Source organism: Botrytis sinoallii, assembly GCF_014898435.1.
Source record: "Botrytis sinoallii strain Bc 23 chromosome Unknown BSIN_009, whole genome shotgun sequence".
Taxonomy (NCBI): domain Eukaryota; kingdom Fungi; phylum Ascomycota; class Leotiomycetes; order Helotiales; family Sclerotiniaceae; genus Botrytis; species Botrytis sinoallii.
In genome coordinates, this window is record NW_024066036.1 from 234,139 (window position 1) to 257,813 (window position 23,675).

At 43.4% G+C, this 23,675-nt stretch overlaps 6 protein-coding genes across 6 annotated transcripts; 5 read left to right on the forward strand and 1 right to left on the reverse strand.

The window, feature by feature from the left end:
• Positions 1–338: 338 nt before the first annotated feature.
• EAF02_005689 (uncharacterized protein) lies at positions 339–2,176 on the forward strand (the record flags this gene model as incomplete). Its single annotated transcript, XM_038901737.1, has 2 exons — positions 339–1,748; positions 1,805–2,176. 2 exons carry the CDS (start codon positions 339–341, stop codon positions 2,174–2,176), a joined length of 1,782 nt encoding a protein of 593 aa, XP_038757954.1.
• Positions 2,177–6,060: 3,884 nt separating this feature from the next.
• Positions 6,061–10,041, forward strand: EAF02_005690 (uncharacterized protein; the record flags this gene model as incomplete). The annotated part of the gene is made up of 1 exon (XM_038901738.1): positions 6,061–10,041. The coding sequence occupies one exon, from the start codon at positions 6,061–6,063 to the stop codon at positions 10,039–10,041; it is 3,981 nt and encodes a 1,326-aa protein (XP_038757955.1).
• Positions 10,042–10,798: 757 nt separating this feature from the next.
• EAF02_005691 (uncharacterized protein) lies at positions 10,799–12,257 on the forward strand (the record flags this gene model as incomplete). The annotated part of the gene is made up of 3 exons (XM_038901739.1): positions 10,799–10,960; positions 11,035–11,212; positions 11,286–12,257. The coding sequence occupies 3 exons, from the start codon at positions 10,799–10,801 to the stop codon at positions 12,062–12,064; spliced, it is 1,119 nt and encodes a 372-aa protein (XP_038757956.1). The 3' UTR covers positions 12,065–12,257.
• Positions 12,258–12,488: 231 nt separating this feature from the next.
• On the reverse strand, positions 12,489–14,036 carry EAF02_005692 (uncharacterized protein; the record flags this gene model as incomplete). Its single annotated transcript, XM_038901740.1, has 1 exon — positions 12,489–14,036. The coding sequence occupies one exon, from the start codon at positions 14,034–14,036 to the stop codon at positions 12,489–12,491; it is 1,548 nt and encodes a 515-aa protein (XP_038757957.1).
• Positions 14,037–15,884: 1,848 nt separating this feature from the next.
• EAF02_005693 (uncharacterized protein) lies at positions 15,885–19,601 on the forward strand (the record flags this gene model as incomplete). The annotated part of the gene is made up of 5 exons (XM_038901741.1): positions 15,885–16,158; positions 16,214–16,764; positions 16,785–17,990; positions 18,036–18,606; positions 18,665–19,601. 5 exons carry the CDS (start codon positions 15,885–15,887, stop codon positions 19,156–19,158), a joined length of 3,096 nt encoding a protein of 1,031 aa, XP_038757958.1. The 3' UTR covers positions 19,159–19,601.
• Positions 19,602–21,080: 1,479 nt separating this feature from the next.
• EAF02_005694 (uncharacterized protein) lies at positions 21,081–22,532 on the forward strand (the record flags this gene model as incomplete). The annotated part of the gene is made up of 2 exons (XM_038901742.1): positions 21,081–21,336; positions 21,997–22,532. The coding sequence occupies 2 exons, from the start codon at positions 21,081–21,083 to the stop codon at positions 22,530–22,532; spliced, it is 792 nt and encodes a 263-aa protein (XP_038757959.1).
• Positions 22,533–23,675: the final 1,143 nt, after the last annotated feature.

Below are 23,675 nucleotides of genomic sequence, written 5' to 3' on the forward strand. Positions count from 1 at the left end.
ATTGATCCTGTTACGCGTTTTGATGTACGCAATAAACGTGGACTGTCTTGCCAATCGGGGGGTTTAATGGGCTTTGATGGGGAATATCAAATTTGCTTTCCCGCACATCAAAAGTTGATCGCTCCATGAACCCCTCTGAGCCCCTTATTTACTCAAACAGGGGCGGGTATCAATCATGGACCTACGCGTTCTGGGGAATTTTCTATGGAGGCTCAGGGAGGTTAATTACATGTTTGTTAATCGTTTCTGTAGATTATAGAAAACTATTCGAGTTTGATTCCCCAAATCTGATTTCAAAATCACGAAACTTTTCTTTCCGATGTCACCATCGTTCTTTTATGTTCGAGACTCATGATCGATCAACAAATATGTATTCTATCATGGGATTCAACATCGCTATCAGTGTGACGACATTATTATTTCTTCTAAGCAATACCCCTCATTATCAAGTTCGAGCAGATGCTGGTTTGATCACAAGTGAAAACTATGATACCTTTAATATTGGAGGATATGGTGATTGGCCAAAACAGCATTATCATTCATCCGATTTGACATCACCCCTCTTTCTCGTCAATAAATGGAACGAGAGTGCTATCAGCAATCATTCTCATATTTTCATGTCGCCTACATTGGATGGAGAAGAGAAATCACCCATGATATTTTCTAGCAAAGATTTAAGTCTAGTTTACGCTGATCCTACATGGCATGGTGGTTCAGATACCAAGTTACAATTCTACAACGGAAAGCCGTACTTAACCTTTTGGTCTGGTATCGACTTTCAAGGCCATGGTTCTGGTGGAGGGGTGATGCTGAATAGCTCGTATGACAAAGTCTACAACATCAGTGTGAATTCATTAGCTGGAGGTGCGGATGGTCATGAGTTCCAATTGACGGAAGATGGAGGGGCGATGATGAATAACTACCATACTACTATTGCCGATTGTAGACCAGTAGGCGGTCCCAATGGTGGGAAAGTCTTGACAGGGTCATTTCAAGAGGTTGATATCGAGACGGGGTGGGTACGACACACCTGGAACGCACTTGATCACTTCGGCTTAAACGAATCCTTCACAACCTATGTCGACGAGGAGTGGGGATGGGATTGGTTTCACATGAACAGTCTACAGAAAACCCGAGAGGGGCATTACTTGATTTCAAGTCGTCATTTAAGAATGATAGCATATATCAATGGAACCGATGGAAGTAAAATATGGCAGGTTGGTGGACACAACAATGATTTTACGGATTTGAGTGATGGAAACGCCACGAATTTCGCATTCCAACATCATGCACGATTCGTCAATGATGACCTGACAGAAATTACATTTTTTGATAACCACAACATGTACATAAATTCGCCGACGCCCAATTGCACAACGGATTGTTCTCGGGGTATGAAGATCAAGCTTAATTATCACAACATGACGGCGAAGCTTGTACATCAATTCTATCATCCGAAAAGTGTACAGGCATGGGCTGAGGGTGGCATTCACGCATTGGATAATGGGAATTACTTAATTGGATATGGAGTTGTTCCTAGTTTTGCTGAATTCACAGAGACGGGTGAAGTCGCCATGGAAATTCAGACCAGGCCCTGGTATGTCGCCTCTGGTAGAGGTACGGACTTGTACCGCGTGTATAAATTTGATTGGGTTGCCCAGCCCTCATGGAAGCCAGTCATGGTTGAAGTTGGGCAAATTTTATATGTCAGTTGGAATGGAGCTACCGAGGTTGATTCCTGGGCTTTAGTAAGTACCTTGTTTTTGTATAGCCTTCATCCCTTAGGACTAACAAATCTCTATAGTACGGAGGAAGTTCTCCGACAACTATGCATCATCTTCTCACCATGCCTAAGACTGGATTCGAAACTGGAGTTCGACCATCCAATTCTTCTGCTTTCTATCAAGCCATTGCTTTAGACAAAGATGGAAATGAATTAGATTCAACGGAAATCCTCGAGATGTATCGTCTCTCTTCTCCTACGCTTCTCCGTATTCCGGAAGAGTATTTGACAGCAATGAGAGTCTTTCCTTTCATTTGGGCTGCTGTAATGTTGATTTCAATGGCTTTGGCACGTTCAACTCTATGGATTAAATTGCGAAAAAGTATAAGAGGTAGAGATAATGAGGTGGGAGAGGGCATGGAGAAAGAAAGCAAATCCAAATTACTTCCGTAGGCTTTGCGGCGCGATGAGATAAGGGGTCATTAAATTTTCCTATATCTTCGGCATTGGTAGAGCATAGGAGTTGTCTGAGGCGTATGGGATGTTCGCTGCATTTTTTGGGGGGAGGGGGGTCAGATCATTGACATTGATCGAAAAGTATGTCTACACGGATACCCAGTCATGTTGATTTAAATTAGGGGGCACTGAAATTTAGTAACTTTGAATTGATAAATTTACCATGCTCTTCAAACGTGTGAGTGAGGGAGAATCTGTGACTGCGTTGAAGAAGTGTTGTCAAATATATACGAGAAGCGTCGAAATAAGCGACATGTGAGATGTTCCATGGAGTGAGATTATTGAAGTGTGAGGACAGAGCTGACTGCACTGGAATATATTTATGATAGCTACGTGTCTCCGGGTCGCAAAGTCGAGGGTCAGGAAATGCAGAAAACCTGATCATCTGGGCCACATTGCTGAAGAAATTTTGGACCGTGAAGATCCTACAAAAAGGTGAAGGCTAACGTAAATTTCACTTTGCCTTGCTTCCCAACTTCACAAGCTCTGAGTATCCTAACCAAATCTTTGATACAGCCCAATTCATGTTCTTTACCATCCAAAGGAGTAAATAAATCATCCTGTTCCATTCCATAATGAATTGTGAGAATGTTGAATGGAATCAATTTTCCGAGGCCATCTTAATTTTTCTGATGATAAATTCCTGATATACCAATCGGGTTCTACCCGGCAACGATTGCTGACTTTGGATTGCCAAAAAGTGTCTGCGCGTGAGGTGAGAACCTTTTCATGAGATCCGATAGACCGCAAATATAATGTAGTCAATGATATAATCTGACCAATACTACGTACAGACTTCTGTTCATCGCTAAGGCCTAGCAAATCTCAATGTTCGTCTAGACGTCCGACATCCGGATATCAAATAAGAAGTCACTTGGCGCTATCTAGACAGATTTGCGGCTAGTTTTATACCATCATGCCATGCGAGCAATCGCAGTAATGTGGGCAGACTGGCTGACATATTCTACAGCGGCAATGACCCTCAGCGAAGCGTCCCTTGGTTCGTTCAACCGCAATAAGTGTCGGCAGACGAGCTATTCAGGAGCCATCATCTTCGTCAAATGGATCATTAGTGTGAGTGGTCGCAATTTGGCGTGTTCCTGACCAACTCGTAAATCTGGGGAAATGGAATTTCGAACTAGCGCCTTGAATATCCGGTGAGTGAGTTTCTACCACGATCTCAAGTACGCAGTAGACGACTGGATTTGATTCCGTGTCTAGTTTGAAAGCATCTGCAAGGTTGTGAAACTCTCAATGAGATTTTCTGATGAATACAACATGAACAGTGCGCATGTACATAGATTTAAAGCCACCCTATGCTGCAACCTTGGTCACTCGACGATAGTGGATAACCGCATACAGAAGAAAATGCAGTAGATAACGTACCCACATCGTCTCATGCAATCAATAAAGCACTCAGACCGTTCGATGGTCACCACATAAGAGAATGGAGTAGAAAATTTCCCGATGTTCCTCTAGCGAGAAAAGACGTTTTTGATCATACAAATAAGGGGGGCTTGAAAGGAAAATGTAACCAATGATTGTCATAAGCCGACTGTCCTTGTAGCGACCAGAAAATAACAGGTCTATTGACTAATGGTAGCCCCAGTAGCTGGAATGCGGAGGTACCAGTCTCTACCTAATGTGATTGTAAATTCTTCTATCACTTTCCCAATCTTCAGCATTAGCATCGGCACCCCCATTCTTTGTTCGCTCAGAACCATAAATACATTGACGACGACCTAGCAACAACGTTTGTCTTCAAGCCAGCTGATATATCATTTCCAAAATCAGGTGTGGGCCGACAGCATTTGTCGCTGCGGATCCCACCCGGTTAATGCTTCAGTTCTGAAAAATAAACTTAGATACCAATATTTAAAACTCAAGGCGGTTACAATCTTGTGTGTTGGCCCATCCGTGGAATAAAATCTTTATGGAAGTTTGTTGCTCTTCCGCCACAGCCGTTCCATACCAAAACTTTGCCAGCTCAATCGAGTAACAACAAGGGCATAGTAAGTCTCAACTTTTAAGATACTTAGAGTCTTAACTGCGAACTCTTTTGAGAACTGGGGTAAGCACAGACGATAGGCGATAAAATTTTCTAGATACATGAACTAGAGGAGCGAGAGGAGTCTACACTAAGTCGAACAGATAAGAATGATTCATAAAATCCATAAACTTATTTGTTACTCGAATCAAAAATCGACAAGTGGATGGACGGTCTTCAGGGTTCTAAATCGTGAATGTTTCAGAACTTCTTGGGGTTCAGGGAAAAAGATCAGTCGATCCTGACGTGCAACCTTCGCCTTGTCGCCTTGTTTACAAGAATTGAGAACTACTAGGTATCTAGGTATGCAACATTTAAAGCGCGTGATAGGTAATGAGAAATACTTGAGAGAATCAATAAACTACAAACGAATGAAAAGATGAGGCTGGAAATGTGAGGGGAACATATCGATAGGCATAGGTAAGAGGAGCGGTGTACTAGTAATGTCAAGGGTACTGAGTCCTGACCGTGAGCGACGAGCGTTTAACCTTACTACTTACTACGTACAAGCCGTTCGAAGTCAAATGGGATGCTGAAATTAGATGATAAGCAATTGAGTATCTCGGAAGAAGTTGGCCAAATTCTCGTTGAAACTCTACCTACGGAGTATACACCCAACTTTCCTAGACATTTTCATCCCGAAGGATGGGATTTGAATGATATAACTTGTAACCATACCATTTTTATGGAGTACAGACTGGACGGTATGGAGTAACAGTACGGAGTCATACATCGGCAAAATTCTGGAAATGCAAGGCAATGCATCAACATGTACAGTGTTCATGTATATGTACGGGTAACCACCCACATAAACCGATATCCGAGATACCCTTTGCTTACCTTTCTTTGCCCTTCTTACCCTTCTTACCCTTCGTGCCCTTCGTGCCATTCGTGCCCCTCTCGCCCCTGTCTGCCGTTGGTCTTGATCGAGATTTCTGGCTCACCAATAACTCCAACTCGTTTCTCGCGCTCATTTCTTCCCAAACTCAAGTTGTTAATTGGATGTTGTGTCTTGCTTTGATGGGTTCGATGGGTTTTAGTGGATTGGTTGGTTACTTTGGCTGGTATTTAGCTACGTCCAAGTGGATAATGGATGGGGCCGCAGTACCAGGGAATTCTTCGAATTCAAATCCACAAATCCAATAACACGACTGCAAGCAAGGCAATCAAGGTACAAGTCGGAGGCGAATAGTATCATTTGTGTGTTGTTTTAGTTACTTTTAGGCATGAATGACAACAAATTATTCTTTATATCGTAAAAAGAGATGAGTTTCAACGGATTATCACGGGATATGCTAACCAAATTCAATCGGACACGTCTTACCTCGAACTCCACTCCCCAGCGCCACATGGTCTTTGCTTGCATGGCAGCATAAACAGCATAAACATGTACATGTAGATAGAGGAGACGAAGGAAGAGAAAAAGAGAAAAAAGAGAGAGAGCATTAATTATTTCATTTCATTAATACTTCGTATACGGCTCATCCATTCTTCTTATCGAAATTGACCTTTTATTGATATCCATTTCACCAACCCCCTTCATTTTTACTATACATTCTCTCAATATCTTCACCTCCTTCATCCTCATGGAAAACTTTCCAACATCATGACCATCACACCAAGCCAGAAAGTCGGTCGATAATCATACAATTCTGAGATAAAAATCCACCAAACGTAAAAATCATCATCCATCAATCAAGCAAACACCTCTCTCGCGATCAACATCAATTTACTCTTCGATTAACCCAACCCCAAAACACCTTCGGCGCTCAATATGTCGTTGAACGGTAGTCGATCGGTTCTTAACCGGTGGAAGAACAAACGTACCTCGTCCACCGCTTCCGCACCACCTGGAACGGCCGGTACGACTAGACCAACCACGTCCGGCGGATTAAACTCATGGACGGAATACACTCCAAGCTCGGAAGAACCATTCCAGAAAGCTGTCGAGGAAGCTGTTTTAAATGCACTCAATAGTGATGCCTTCAGAAATGTCATTGCCTCTCAAATTGATCCCGTGACCGCCGCTCTTTCTCGACAGCAGGAAAAGTTGAATGCTTTGAAAGCTACAACATTGAACCTTGAGTCATCATTCAGCACCTCAAACATTAAAGCTACTTTGGATCCAGCTTTAAAACCAATCAGTCAATTGATTGACGATGTTCCAGACACCGAGGACGACATTGAGTCTCTCGTTGAAGGTCAAAAGAAGATTTTAGAATACTTGAAGTCACTTGATGAGCGCCTGACTGGTATTGACACGAAATTCGATGAGTTTGAAGAGAAAATAACCAGCCTTGATGGAGAGATAGTTAACGCAGATTTAAGATCTGCCATCAGGTTCGGTGAATTATCCAACGAACTCCAGGACCGAAACAAGATGCTTGGGGAAAGACTGTGGTCCGTCGAAGGCGATTTGGGTAAGAAGATTGACGGCAGTCACCGGAAATTGATTGGAATGGTTGAGGATCTCGGAAAATCCAGTCGAAATGTCATCAACAAAGTTTCCTCTATGGAATTTGATTCATCGTCCTCGAACTCTAGTAAGCTCGATGAGATGTTGAATGAAAACTCCCAGATGGTTGATAGAATGGAAAGTCTGAAGAAAAGTGTCTCAAAATTGGAAGACTCCCAGAAGAACATCCAGAGTACAGAGAAAGGATTGGCTCGCAATATCCAAGAAGTCCGCGATATTGTCTCTTCCCTTAACACATCATCACTGGAACATCATTCAAAGAGGTTAGACGATATCGAAAGAAGCATTATCACTGTTCGAAAGGAATTGGAAGGTCAGGGCCAGCTGGCATCCATTGATTCGAAATTATTGTCGACCAACACATCTCGTCTCAGCAACATCATCGAGCAAGTCACCAAGATCAACGAAGTGGTCGAATCCGTCAATGAGCATGTCTCCGCGAACGATCAATCTATACACACCTCTAATTCGGAGAAACTGGATACTCTTACCTCTACAACAATAACTGTGAAAGACACTCTCGATCGAGTTGAGCAACACGTGAAAACATTGAATACATCTCAATTCGATGCTCATAGAGACAAACTCACAATGATCGCATCAATGATGACTAGCTTCGCTGAATCAATGGCAGGAATCCAAGATGGTGTCTCGAAGACAACTTCAGCCCTTCTCCCAAGCAATGAAGTGGCCAAATTTGATGACTTGGTCAATCGACTATCAGATATGCGGGCAGAGTTGGATGCAAGACTTGAAACTCAAAGCAACTCTCTTGAGGATATTCACAGGCAAACTGTGTTGCCCATAGACACAAAGAAGCTTGACGAAATTGCCACTTTGCTCAACAATCTTCAATCCGCGTCTTATAATGATTCTCTCGCTACGCTCTTGGCATCTCAATCCACGAAACTCGATACTATCTCTCATGATCTATCTACTTTCCATTCCGGCACTGAAACAACCCTCAAGACGATCACAATCAGCTTAGAGACTATCGACCAGCACGTTGAAAATGGAACGGCTACTGGACGTGAAGGCATTCAAGGCTTGTATACCCAACTCGAAAGATTCGGTACATCTCTAGACAATCAAGATGTTGTCTTGAGGGACATCAAGCAGAGCGGTGCCAATAACGAGATCCTAGGCGCTATCGAGCATGTCAAATCTTCAATGGAGCAGGATAAACGAAGCGATGAGATTCTTGGACAACTCATGATCATGAAGGAATTTGTTGACTCCGTCAAAGCTGACAACAGAAAGAGCGAAATGATTCAAGACATTGCTGCTTTGAAGAACATTCTTGATACCATCAAGGACGGAAGCAAAGATGAGGAAATCATGGAGGCAATTAAGAACCTCAATACCTCTTCGACTACAGCAGGCTTGGGTTCCCAAGAGGGAGAAGTTTTGAAAGCTTTGGAAGCTATCATGAAGGTCGCCGATTCTAACGGTCAATCCATCGGAGCTGTTCATACCGACGTCTTGGAAATCAAGAATGCCAGCATCGAGAAAACGTTGGGTGAAATCCTCGCAATTAGAGAACTTCTTAACAACAACACAACATCTCTTGCTTCGGCTTACGATGGAATCCTTTCCGTCAACACAAAGATCAAGGATAGCGAAGAATCAGTCACTACTGCCATCCAAAACCTTCATTCAGCAATCGGAACCAACCTCAACGACAACAAATCCGCGCTTGTTGCTTCAATCAATGATGTAGCTACTGAACTTGAGAGTGAAATGAAGAATCTTGGCTCAAGATTGACATCCACTACGAGCGAATTGAAATCGGATATCAAAAACATTGACCTCGGTCCAACAAACACATCTATTGATGCGTTGAGCAGAGATGTTCAATCAACATACAAAACCTCCGTGGAAACCGCGGGAAATTTGGCCGCCCTCCCTGAAGCATTTACTAACATCAGATCATCCGAGAACGTTTCAATGAACATGTCAATAGATTCTATATCCAAATTTGTAGCTTCGATTGATGAGGCGATCAAGGAGACTGGGAGAGACGTTCAAGGTAATACTGAGATGTTGACAAACATCAAGTCAAGCGTTGCTACAAGTACCAATGACATTAGGTTCCTTCTAGATAAACAAGTTCCCCTGATTCGCCAGGACATCCAGGCCATCGATTTCAGTGAACTCGAGTCCGCTGCGGCCAAGAACCAAGCCTCCGTTGATTCTATCGAGAAGGCCGTTCCCCAGATAATTCAAATCGCTAATGACCATGCATCGGCCTTATCTCAGCTGGACTACAAGATGAAGTATCTTCTATCTGGAGATATTGCGAAGATTGGAAAAGCAATTGAGGCCGTGGACCAAGCCCTTTCAAAGGCCGCTCTGGAGACCATTAGTGCCGTAGAAGGCAACGCAGCGAGGCTTTCAAATATCCGTGAGACAGTTTTAAATACTTATACTACCGTGGATACATTGACCCATACTGACATTCCTGGTATCAGCTATTCCCTCTCGAGCCTCCAGACATTCCAAAGAGAGTCCAATGCTCAAACCCTGGAAAAACTGCAGAACTGTGACAACGCCACTGGATCCATCCGTGACTCCGTTGAACATATCTCTACAAAAATAAACGACAATGCCTCGCTACTCTCAAACATCAAGAACGACTTGATTTCATCGGCTGAAATAAACTCTTCAACGATCCACACCTTATCTTCGAATATTCTAAACCTCGATTCAACAGTCGGCCAGACCACAACAGCCGTTCGCGTTAATGGCGCAGCCCTAGCCCGAATCGACAATCGTGTACTCGAAACCGGTGCACAAGTAAAATCCGTTGTTCTTGAAGGAAACAAGCGACTTACCAAGGAACTGGACAAAGCAGTCTCACAACTCGACGAATTGGCTCATGATAGCGGTACACGAATCCGCGGAATTTCCGATTATACTTTTCCAAAGATTGAAACTGAGTTGAGAGGTATTCATACTACTCTCGAACGATTAACACACAACAACATTGATGGATTAAGACGAACGCGCGATTCTTTGGCCGTTATAGGCGCTAAAATCGCGGGAACCTCTAGAAAATTTGATGATCTAGTTGATGCTGTTCATTCGAGTGATGATTTGGATCATCTAACTCATAGTAAAACTTTGGTCGGTGGTAATGGAAAGATTCCTGGTGAGCACCGTATACTTGGGACAAGGAGGAGTAGGGGTGGAAGCAACGCCAGTAGTACTAAGGACGGTCCCGCCTTGAGTGGTTTGAGATTGCAGGCTTTCACGCAAGGTCATTCAAGTTTAGCATGATCGTTATGGGAGGATTGATATCAGTTGGTTGGCGTTTTCTTTTTGTGGAGGAATTTTTTTACTGTTTTTCATTAGTATTTTTCATGACATGATATGATTGCATGAGCATATGAAAATGAGCGAGCAAGAGCATGATATTTGCATTTGAAAGGTGTACAGGTTGGGCATGGTTAGATTCGATATGAATTGGGATGGATATTATGATATGCGCATATGAATGGAATGAAGGATGGTTAATGATGACCTAAAAGGTCCAGAATGTTTAGATACTAGATGCATTTTTCTTAGCTATACCCTTTGCTTGTAGCATGCTAAATTGTTTTGCACAAGATATCTGGTCTCAAACTTCCTGTGATTTATGATTGTTGGTGGATGACAATGCGAATTGTGTGAAGACCTTCTCTGGCCTGCCCCTATCACTCAATGTGAGAATCCAAGGAAAAGGAGGTTATAGTAGTGAATCTTTCCATAGACGTAAGGAGTGAGGTTTCAACAGCCATACATATGCAGAGAGCAAAATGGCACGACATGACGCCACAAATTAGACACTGCGTTACGACATATAGGAGCGTGCATGCACAAGTTTATGGAGAATGAACTCAGCCTTACAACTTGTCATTCATGTCAGCCATGGCTTGTTCATCAACAAAATGAGGGAGGTGTTCCCCGCTCGTATTTCTTAGCGCAAGGCTGTCACCCCGCAAATTTCATCACAGCCTTCTTCACCTCCTCAACATTCAGTACTTCATTTCACTCTATGAATCACCTTCGCCCACTTTGCAGGTTCACGAACTCTTTTCTAAAACCGCGATTAAACTCCGCAGCATCACTGAGTATTCACAGTCACAGACTCAATATGTCTACAGCTACCAATGGTGTCCTCGAAGCTGGGCAAGGGGATAAGCCCCGTTATGTAGATGTACATTCTCCTGCTCAAGACTTTAGCATGTATTCGACCGCGGACACAATAGCTGATCAGTCTTTTCACAGTAGATAGGTATAAATCTTACCGATCCCGTCTACTCTGGAATCTACTATGATACACAACGTCATCCAGCCGATCTGCCCTCTGTTATCTCACGAGCTCTTACTGCAGGGTGTCAGAAACTTATCGTTACTGGATCCGATTTAGAAGAGTCTAGAAAGGCTGTTGAACTATCTAAGGAACATTGTAAGCATCTTCAATTTAGAAATTTAGAAGTGGAAAATGGGAAGTAGCAAAAGCTAACAGCCGATTCTCATAGCCGGGGTACTCTTCGCAACCGTTGGCGTCCACCCCTGTTCCTGTCTCCAATTCACGAAAGCCCCAAATACTCCGGATAAATACCTTCAAGAACTCGAGTCGTTGGCATTAGAATCGAAAAATACAAATCACTGCGTAGCATTTGGAGAGTTCGGCCTTGACTACGATCGTCTGACTCTATGCCCAAAAGATGTCCAGTTAGAATACTTTGAAAAGCAACTCGATGTAGCGACTCGCCTACATCTACCACTCTTTCTTCATTCGCGCGCTGCTCATGAAGATTTTGTACGAATCTTAAAGGCCAGATTAGAAGAGTTGCCAAAGAGAGGAGTGGTTCATAGTTTCACTGGAACAAAAGAGGAAATGGAGGAACTGGTCGCTTTGGGATTTGATATCGGGGTGAATGGTTGTTCATTGAAAACAGAAGAGAACTTGGAAGTGGTAAAAGCAATACCTATGGAGAGACTTCAAATTGAGACTGATGGGCCTTGGTGTGAGATCAGACCTAGTCATGCAAGTTCGAAATGGTTGAAGGGGTTCGAGGAAGGGAAAGAAGGGGAAGGAATGAGCGAGGGCGAAAAATCTATCGAGGGCGGGAAGGGTTGGAAGAGTGTGAAGAAGGAGAAATGGGTAGACGGGGTAATGATTAAAGGTAGAAATGAACCTTGTATGATTGGTCGGGTAGCGTGGGTCGTTGCAGGAGTCAAAGGGGTGAGTGTGAAAGAATTGAGGGAGGCGGCATGGAAGAATAGCTGCAAGATGTTCGACTTGGGAGCGTGAGTAGTGTTTGTCTGTTTTGATTACAGATGCCTGTGTACATCTTATTATATTAGATGGCTAGAATCTAGATCCAAATTATAAATCATTTGACAGTTGGATCAGGCTTCTGTGAATAAGACCTATGATATAAGGTGCTTCTACGTCTTACTACAACAGCAAACAAATAAACATATTCACATTCTAATAGAGGAATAGGGTTGGTGTCACAACATCCTTTGAGTTAGTTCCGCATTCGACATTGTAGATCTTCTCATGATCTAAATCAGTCAATGCTGTACGAATCGTGCCAAAACATCTTGGTTCTTGCATTGCCTCAATGAGAACAGAAAACCTCCAACTCCAGGTATCAAGGCAAACCCAAACACCCAAACACCAAAGTCCGAAACTTCCCAATATAATCACACATACTCATTACGAGTATCACTCAGACGCCAGTTCCCTTGAACCCCCTAACCCTTCCCCTCCTCACAACTCCCAAAGTAACACCCTCTTCGCCAGTCATCCATCCTGGCATTTTCTCTCCGTCCACTATTCCTGCTTCAACTAATTCTCGGATCCCCGCAAATACATGAGTTCCCTGGAATGTTATTCTGATATCTGGCTTCCACAAATCCCTCCCTCTTTCGCCCCTTTCTGCTTCATTTCTTCCCTCACTGTCCTCTCTATTCAATCTATCAAACTCAGCTTCGATAGTACTTCTTCGCCCTTTGTTCTTCCCTTGTTGTCGCTCAGTGATTAATTCATTTTCTGGTTCAGGTGTTATGGAAAAGAATGAAGGAAAAGGGTCTTCGACGCGAATATCCAGTCTTTCAATGCCCTTTCCGTCATTGGGTTCTGCAGAGTTTCCAAAACGTGCTTTTGCTACATTCTTTCGTCTCTTTGCCAATTCTGGCGCATCGTCTTCTCTGGGTCTTTTCATATTTCTCGGTATTGCTTTCTCATTGTCAACGCTCTCCACTTGTTCCCCAGTCGATGAGTCCTCAGATGTTGGTAATATCGGATTCAATGGATTGTCCTTTTTATTTTCTCCTGCATAAACTTCCCATGCACCTCCTGCTGCGTTGTGCCTTCCTCCTCCCCTCCTCTCACACAGCGCCTCCAAATTCTTCGTGGAAAATCCAGTACCCTCTAACTTGTACCTTTCTCTTGGCCTGCTAAACGCTTTTGGAATTCCATCCAGTGTCAGTTTCCGTAGGCTCTTTGTGTCGGTTGCTCCATTGGCGCTCCCTGCTGTGGAACTCAATGAAACATAAATATATGGCGAAGCATCTGGAAAAGCAATGTAAAACGTCTTGCTAGAGTCGAATGCCATGCTCGGTTTGTTAGATCCCGATGAAAGCGCAAGCGATGTGTTGTATGGTGAATCCAGTATATAGATTCTTAAAAGCAGTAGAGGTAAAGTAGCATGACGATCGAGATTGTAATGAGCTTTTACATCTGGTAGCACCTCTTTTTGTAAATTTTGTAAGAATGTCGACGGATGGAATCGAGGTATTGCTGTATCTTTCTTATCTTCCTTTGGAACTTCATGGTCGGGAGACGAGGATGACAACGGCACAATTTTCAGGGCAGTCCATTTCTGTGATGTAGGATGATCATAAAGATATTGCATATCCGCCATGGCTAATTGATATAGTGTGATCCCATGTCTCCAGTCTCCCTCCAGTATTCGATCGAGGACATCGCGCTTACTGCCTTTTTGCGTTGTAAAGGAAGTATAGAGTTCGCTGAGAGAGCCAAGGGTAGCATGAGGTGGGTAGAGATCTTGCGCATAATCTGAGGCAGAATCGTCGGCTTCGAGAAGATATGGTGCGGTATTGATTTGATTACGTTCGTCGAGCCAGTCGAGGGCTAGGGTGAGGAGGGAAGGTCGCGAGAGACGGGATAGAAGTTTGTGTACGGAGGGGTGCGTTGAAGGAACAAGCTGAGAGGGAGGAAGCGCAGAGGTAGTCGGTATAGATACTGCGGCCATGATCGATGGAAGAGAGTGAATACTAATCAAGCAACAGAAATCTCAGAATTAGATGATACCTTCATTATCGGTTTCGTTAATTCGCAGATCTCTTTCTTGATGTTGCGTTTTGGTGTTGTTTGTCGCGTTGTGTGTCGCGAAATCATCGCGATCAGCTGATATAGTGGAACTAGCACCGGACCCTGGCCTGGTGGTCAATCATACCGACCCTCAACGTACGGAGTAGCAGAATGCATACAATTCAATGGCTTTTCCGCTTCAAAAATAAGCCAACATCTCCACTTATGATTAACATTGAATGTGCAATCATGAGTTAGCCGCAATATATGTCCTCACAGCTGCCGGCATTCATGGGCTGAAACATCGTAAAGTCCACTAGTCTCAAGACTGCTAGGTAGTTCTAGAACAGTTATAGGAGAACCCAAGATGGTTTTGTAACGGCGTTCGAGGAAGTGGTCTCAAACGTCCTGTGAGAACAATACACTACTACGATCAAGTACTTGTGTCGAGTTCTTTGACTAGCCTGGCTTTCCATCTTCATATGTGATGAGCCCGTAGACAGTATTTGGAACATTTCTTATCTGGGTTCCAGGGACATTGTGAAGGACAAAATGATCCGAGTACCGGTATGTGCAAAGCATTGGATAACAACACTTTTCCTTGGTCTTTTAACATGGCGATGGCACCTAGATTGTTATATCACACTCTCCCTCTAAGTGCAACGGCTTTAGATAGTGTGCTTTGGCGTGTGAAGTCATTCGTGAAAACTAGATTTTGGGGACCCCCAAATTGATGGTGGCGTCATCCATGAATTAGAGATGGCGGCAATGTACGGAAAAGAAATCACGTTCTGTCTATTGAAAGTAACCAGCTGCACAAACTTGGCACCCTCCATAGATTCTCGGAATATAGCACTTCCCAGATCACTGCTCGACGTTAGGTCTGTCCCCTTCTAGAGATCATGTAATGCCCTCCGCACAAAACACCCTAAGAAGTTCATCAGACAACATTGAATCGGTATTTGAAGTGCAACATCAGGCCTTTGCCCTGAGATAGGTGGACAAGTGCACATCTCATTCCGAGCCATCCAAACATAACAGATAACAAATTCTAGACCAAATTATGAATACACCGTCAAAAGTTTCGTCGTGGAAATCAAGCTTCAATGTCTCTGTCTAGTGAAAACAGCAAGCGCATGAACGGAAATCTCTTCGTACGAATTATAGATCAAACGCCTTCCTGCAAATAACTTCAGCAATTTAATTAACCCCGCAACAATGGACGAGGAGCTCCTTCCCCTTCTGAAAATCACGCTAGCGAGCGGTATACCCTTCAACTGGCCTGGTCTCACTCTCTTCCTCCTGTTACTCTCAACGAAACTATCACGACAACCATCCAGTTACAAATTTCTACTTTCTTTAGTTTATATTACGAAGGTATCGACCCTTATTCAACCTTTGCAAGTTCCTTACCGTAACTGTACTGATTCTTAGGGTTTGCTCTGCAGGTTTAATTTGAAGATTGGTCTCAAACGCAGTATTCTCACCTTCGAAGGTAAAGCTTCCTGCCCAACCTTCCTAACAATCATCAAACAGACCTCCACACGTGTTCTTATCTTTCGCTCTTAGTTTTCTACAATTTATAATCTTTTTTTCTCACAGTAAGTGAAAAATCGTTAAATCGTCATCTTGCATCATTGTTCATCACGAGCCTTTCTTCCCCTACTTGCCACCCTCAATCTTCATCGAATCTCTACTTTAAATTTCGCGTTCAACTTCTACAAAATAGTTCATATAATTTTGTTAAGCTGGATCTGCTAACTTCAAAGTGGGCCAATCTCACACGACCATGAGTCAACCAATTACAAGTCAAAAACGGGAAGCAGATGCTGATGCTGCGGTCTCACTAAAAGAGAGTGGGATCAAAACAGAAATTATTGATGATTCTGCGTCAGCGGTGAGCGAGGGAACAGATCTTGCTACCGCCCAATATGAATCGATCACAGTTTTGAGGAAAGAAAACGCCGTCAACGACAGTATTCTCTTCTTGAGGAAAGCTGAAGGTATCGTGGCAGGACACACAGCTATGTTTCCTGAGTTTAAAACATGGCAAGACCAAACGAGTATGTTTTTGTCTGACTAGAGTGATTGAATTTAACTAACGTGGCATACTTGCAGAGCAAATTCTCAGTGGCATCAAACGCCCTCGTGTGCTTGTCGGGGTTCTTGGATATACCGGTAGCGGCAAATCATCCCTAATCAATGCGCTCATCGATGAGGAAATGGCGGTTCCCGCAAATGCAATGCGTGCCAGCACGTCGGTGGTCACAGAAATTTCATGGAACGACTCTGATGATCCTGACAAGGCCTTTCGCGCTGAAATTGAGTTTATCAGCGAGATGGAATGGAAAGAAGAAATGGATATTTTATTGGATGATCTAAAGAACGCCACTAAAGGAGAAGATGTTTCTGTTAAATCTGGTAGCGAGGCAAGCACCGCTTTTGCGAAGATATCTGCAGTTTGGCCTAGCGTCACTCTTTCCAAACTTAAGGGCATGACTTCACAGGAACTTTTTGACCAAATCGATGGCGTCTCTAATATATTGGATTGCCAATTGGAGATCGCAGAGCGCAAAGCCAAGCCCTTTTCACGAGAGATCGACAAATACATCGATTCAAATAACAAACAAAATCCTCAAATGGGATGTCCTTCTGGCCTTTGGTGCGTTGTGTTCGCATATACACAAAGGCTGAGATCCTTCGACATGGGCTCGTATTAGTCGATCTGCCTGGCCTAGGAGACTCTAACACAGGTCGAACGCAAGTCGCTGAGACTTACGCCAAGAAACTTACATACTTATGGATCGTGGCTGATATTGTTCGTGCAATCGATGATCAGGTCGCCAAGGATCTAATGGGTAAATCCTTCAGAAGACAACTACTCATGGACGGTAAGTACGATGATAAATATGTCACCTTTATCATGACAAAAACCGATATTATCAACAATGAAGAGGTTATAGAGTCATTGCAGCTTCGTGAGAAGAACTTGAAGGATATTCTGAGCCGAGAAGCAGATATTTTGAAGGAGATACAAGATGGCCAGCAAAAATTGGCTCAGAAATCTACTAAACTCAAAAAAATAAAACGGGCACTGAAGTTGCTCTTGAGTAATGTCGACTCGACAAAAGCTGACAGTTCTGCATCACGCAAGCGCAAACATGCCAAGGAACACAGGACAGGAGATGGGCACCAACCATCGGGTGACTCGAAGTCTACAGACATGGAGATATCAAGTAGAAGACTCTTGACTAAGAAGAAAGCGCATAATGTCAAGGCCATGAAGATGCTTGGGAAAAGGCTCGCTGAGTTGAGACTTATACTCAAGTCGATTAGGAACGATATTAAAGCAGCCTGTACGCAAGCTCGTAGCAGGTACACTCAAGAGCATCTCAGGATGGACTTCGAGAATGGGCTGCGAGAGTTAAAACAGGATATGTCTGATGATTCCATTGACGAGAGGCAGCTTGGAAATGTGGACGAAGCGGAAAGTAAAGATCTGGTGTACCAACGTACGTATTCTAATTTCAATACTCGCAGTGATCGTTTGAAGCTAATGCAAGGTTGCCATACAGGAGGTCTCACTGAACAGCTCCAAATCTTTTGTGTATCCTCTAAGGGCTACCAGAGACTCTGTGGGCGCTTCAAGCGAGACCCAATGCCAAACGGATTCACAACAATCAAAGATACAAATATCCCCAAACTACAAGAGTATGCAGCAGCATCTACTTTGACAGTCCGCGCAAAGATAGCTGACTCCTTCTTAACTGAGTTCAATCTTCTCAAGGTGAGTATAAATTCATGGGCCGAAAACGATTCGCCAAACTCCCTGTCAGTGTCTCAAACGCGCAAACTTAATGTAATGCGGGAGGAAAAGTTGGAAACTCTTCACAAGGTATGACCTGTTCCAATATTCGTTTTGGTATCTAATCTAGTATAGACCTTTAGTCATGCTTTGACTATTGCAATATCGCGTATCCGCGAGATCATCACGACCGATATCCTCCCAACTCTACGAAGCTGCATTCGAGCGAGTACAGAAAAGGCCGAAGAGGCTTGTAAGAAACTCATGAACGCAGACACTTCTTATCAGACCTGGAAAGCAATTTGCCGTAGATTTGGCAAATTTAATAACAAGAAGAACGGCATGTATGATTGGACCGGTGTGTTCTTAGAGCCGTTCTGGGGGCAAATCGCCCAGCCTTGGGATAAGGTATTCAATTCGCAAATGCAGAGTATTCACGACAGGTATGCTGGAGCCTTGGTCAGAGCAATTAGAGTGTTTTCAGCCGACATAAGACCCCTCCTCCAAAGCATGTCAGAAGCCTCCGCATGCAGATCACCAATCGATTTCTTGGCTAAGATACCTTACCTGGAGAAGAAGACGAAAAGTGCAGTATCCGGTTCTTTGAGCTCGGCTCAACGTCAAGCACAAGATATTCATCGACTAATTGAGCCACTGATTCAGCATCATATGCGCCCTGCGTATGAAAAGTGTAGCCAGGAATCCAGTAAGCATTATTCTATCTCTGGAACCATTGCACAGTCACTGATAAATGAATTTTCTAGAAACAGGAGCTCTTGGCCGGATGAAAGAGCACCTCCTTGAACACATCAAGAGAAGCAATGAAGTCATGTATCGCGAGTCGTCAAGCTTGCTCAATGCAAAACTGAACAAAATGACGACCAATATCGAGGAGTTATTGAAAGAGGCGCATTCTGCCACATCCCGTTACCTCAGAGAAGAAATCAAAAACATGATAATGTGGGCAGTCGCGAAAGATGACGAGACCCGAGAGAACGTCAGGGAGACTGTACGCAAAGAGCTGACTGTACAGTTGGATGCCTTGGGAGTGGCATGGGCTAGAGGTGCTTCTGAGCCCGCGGATCGTTTTCTCTCGTTGAAGACAGAGACAAAGCTAGATGACGACAGCAGTGAGGACAACGGCGAGGATGATGATATTAGTGATGATAGCGACAGCAGCGACAACATTGATGTCGGCGATAACAGTGATGATAGTGAAGAAGCTGAAGGTACCAGTGATGACATGGAAGACTCGTGATTCAAGATTGTGGTCTTGCCATTGGGATTGTGCACCATCTGCGTTGGACCATTAGGGAGATGAATACGTTTGCAAGCTTCTTTCTCGCATTTATCGGCATTTCGTTGTATCTCAAAGGCCGTAGAATACATATTCTGACATTTATGGCGTTGCTTTTATTTCCATTATTATTTTTCATCAAGGAAATCTTTATTGCGCAATGGGAATAAGGTCTTATGCGAAGACGAGGAGACAGGAGCATCGAGCTGAGTTATTAATGCCTACTTTCTATATTTTACATTTTAGCAATAATGAACTTCAATGTCTTTTACAACCTGATGAATCACCTAGGCTTTGGACGACAAGATGTATAAAAGTTACCAACATGAAATTTGACCAAAATAGATCTCATCATCACCCACCTTAAGATTTTCAAGAAATTGATTGTTCTAGACCCACCATACGGATACCTCCGGAGCTTTAGCCACGGGCCCACGGCCTCTCAGACCTCTTTACATGAAGATGTAACCTCTCTGAGCTTGAGAGCGTCTGAAATGGCAGCGCCGCTTGATAATTAGTGAATAGAATGCATTTGGGCGAATAAAATCTACTTCCGAGGCCAAAAATTACCATACTAATCAAAGCAGCAACTTCTTATTCTCTCGGTGTAATGGAGTCCGCATGACATTCTTTACCACCGATGTACTTCGTATCGTAGGAATGCGAGAGATAATGTAATTGGGTGGGGATATCTTGGGAATATCCATAAAAGCTCCGATTCTTTCAAACCCCGAGGATATTTTGAGGCGTCAACACATGTAGGTCTATTGTAGGGGGGTGGGGAGGGGTAGGAGAGGGGCATCAAAGAGGCGAGAAAGACTCGACCAACAATAAAGAGAGGCTCGAGGGATTCAAAGAAACGATCAACCTATAATGGACTCGTCATAATCTCAAGCCTACTATTGCTAATTTGCTGCTCAATGGCGGAAAGATGGAATGAAAGAAAACTTGATCTCGTGAAGTTTTGTGAATGAAATTACAATCAAAGGAGAATCAATTACTGTGCCCAATCACAGATCAAGCACTTTGTCTCTAATCTGTGAAGAAGAGAGAAAGAGCCAGAGGAGGTGAATAGATACGGAGTACGAGTAGGGTAGAAGAGTAATATGTAATCACGCCTTATGTAGTACCAATACAACAAGAGGAGAGGGATACATCGACCCCCAAATTTCGCGAGACGTTCAACTTGTATTGAATTGAATCTGGAAAATATTTCTTATAACAGCTGGAGAGGACAATTGATCTACGTATGTGAAAGCGAATAATCTCATAACCCCCCATTTCCGTGATTACCGTAGCTCGCGTAGATCTACGATGCTCTCTTTTTTTGTGAATCATTTTGCTGAATAATAGCAGCAGCTCTTTTATTGCTCTTTACTCTTTGAAATTTGTCATCAATCGATCAATCTAGAGTGGGGCATCCCTCGAACCAGGCTACTTTCGAGTCCAAACATCTCGAAAACCCACCAAAGCCCACAATCCACAATCCACAATCCGTAATCACTCCGGAATTGGTCTCTTCCACTTAACAACTCGACAACTCAATCCCCAACCTTCAATCCTCAATTCTTCTCCCCAGATCATACTAACCGAAGGGATTCATCATCCATTTTATTTCCATGGGAATCACGTCCACGATCATTCATATCGAATCCTCGAAGCCGCGGACCTACGAGATAATCAATTCAACCTTCCCTTTTTTTGCTTAAAAAAATCGGGCGCAATTCGGAGAACAAAGAAAAGAATTCGAATAACTTTTTTATCACCTCCCACCTTCCAACCCTTCCAAAAACACCCATCGAATGATTTCATCTGCAACATCCATATTATAGAGACGAAAAGGCTACGAAAGTCACTCCATATTCTCGAACACATACTTCAAGATGGCATACAATGGTCGGCGGGGTCCGAATGTGTCGGAATACATAGCGAATCTCAACGCAATCCCAACACCACAAGATCTACACAATTCCAATCAGGATACGTACAATGTAGACGATGAATTGGCTATGTTCACGAACACCGAATTTTACGACATCGACTCGGTCTTGCAGGCACCAAACTTTGATGGAGTAGGAGCACAATCGACTGCGGATAGTGTTGATTTGGATTTAAAGGACATAGATTTCAGTCTTCCAGGTTAGAGATATCTCCATTTCTCCACTGTTTTGCTGTCAAATTTCTGTACTTCTATCATATCGACTGTCTCCTTTACACGGTATCTTTGGGAGAACATGTTTGCCCTCTATCTTGTGGACGGATACTAGACACACTTTTTAAGCACAAGTGTGTATATCATGTCAAAATATCGGGATAGGACCCTTTCACATAGGCTGCTATGATCAATTCTCTATTCGAGAAGTTTCACTGGTCAGCTTTTGGCCAATACCTTTACCTGCACATATCCACGTGCACTTAGATTGCATAGGACGGGTATAGTTCTTATCCTCTTGCATTACTTTTCTGCAACGTTCCTCGAACCCTTTCCTCCGTCCTTCCTTCTTACATGCTTTGTAAGCCTTTCGTTGTGCTGCTTGGTAAGCGCGCACAATTACCGAGCAATGGCGACATATCACGTGTAGTCATATAACAATGACTAGGATAATCGATGATTGCCCCACTCTTTTGTCTTCCCAAAAGTCATTAGTGTATCTCCGGTCTAATCCTCGTCTCTTACCTGTTTGCCGTCGCTTGTTGCAGTCTACCTGCAGATCTATAATATAATTCCACATTTATTTCCCTTCTCAAGCATCTCCTTCAAAAAAGCAGGCAAAGCTAACATCATGATGCTCCATTCAGGTGATTTCAATTTCTCAGACTTCAACACCTTCACCAACAACCACCCTACCAATTTCGGTAATCATGATGGCATGCCTTCGGTAATTCATCCAATTCAAACCAACCATCAAATCTACAATCCTCCTCCCTCATCCGCTGGCTCTCCTACATCTGCCCTTGTCTCCCCTCAAGTTGGAGAAAAGCGCAAAGCTGAGTCTTTATCTGATGGACGATCCCCCGACTTTGAGGATGCATCACGTATGGCTGCGGAAGAAGACAAACGTCGAAGAAATACGGCCGCTTCAGCTCGCTTCCGAGTTAAGAAGAAGCAACGCGAGCAAGCTCTTGAACAATCAGCGAAAGCTATGAGCGACAAAGTTGCAGCTTTGGAAGGACGCATCAATCAATTAGAAACTGAGAACAAATGGTTGAAGAATTTGATCACGGAGAAGAATGAGAGCAAGGAAGATATTGCCGCATTATGGAAAAAGTACAACAAGGATGCCGGTGACAGGAAAGGCGCTGAACGCAAAGATGGTGTGGGCACAGAAGCTTGAATTGTCTTCTGATGATGATTTTTTGTTCATTTCTGCTCACACGTTTCTTGTTTGGTCTTGCGTTTTGCGTTTGCGCCAGTTTGCGCTTGATTGAATTCGCGCCATGGTTGTTTCTGGGAGGTAATTTTCACATATATTATAGCTTGGGATTGGTATATATTTGAATGTGTTGGTGGAAGAAGATGGTACGATGGGATGTGGTTGATGATGGATGATTGAATGAAAGCATAACTGGAGTTCCGGATAGTGAAATTCCTCCTGTTCTCATCTCTCAAGTCTACTGGTAGATTTACAGCTTAGATTCACAATTACTGCTACGGCATGGTGTGTAACTCGGCTTACTAGACAGTTAGCTCAGCGAAACAAAATAAATCTAAATAAACATACAACAACTTACCTACCTAATTTGTACATACACATCATTGTGGGATCATAATTCATATTTGTCTTACGTGCATTTGAGCACGCCATTACAGCGACAGCTCTAATCCACCGCATCTAACCATAGCCGTAAAAAATGGTGATCCGAATCCCCAAATTCCCCGTTGAATAAAAAAACATCATAACCCCTCCAAATTGCGTGCGTGGGAATTCAAAACTCCCCTCCAAAATACCATCCGCTCCGGCATTTCTGATCAATCAAAAAATCTACGCATACCGGATAGGAGATGACGTTTTTGATGGGGGTTGTGGGGGATTAGCCGGTATGGAGTTGTGGATTGCCATGGGGAAATGAAAATTAGCCGATTATTGCAAGGGGCTCCGGCTAATTTTTTGCCGGTGAGGTGTGGGAACCGGTGTATGGGTGATGAGTTTATTTTGACTACGATGGTTGTTTTTGGGTAAAGACTTTTGAAATCTGTATAATCTTGAAGAGAGGCTTTAAGTTTTAGCTTGGGCTGCGAAGTGATTGTTCTTTTATGGGTTGAAGGACGAATGAACTGTGTTGTATGGATTATGACTAGCCGTTTGTTAGCCGGTGCAGCTAGGGTAAGGGAAATGATGTTGTGAACGTTGGTATTCGGATTGATTTTGTTGTTTTCATGTGTTGAGTAGGTGAAATGGGTTCTAGAGACTCAAATCGTTTGCTTGGGGGTTGAATTGGGAAGTTTTAGGTGTATGAGTGCGGTGAGAAGAATGTGA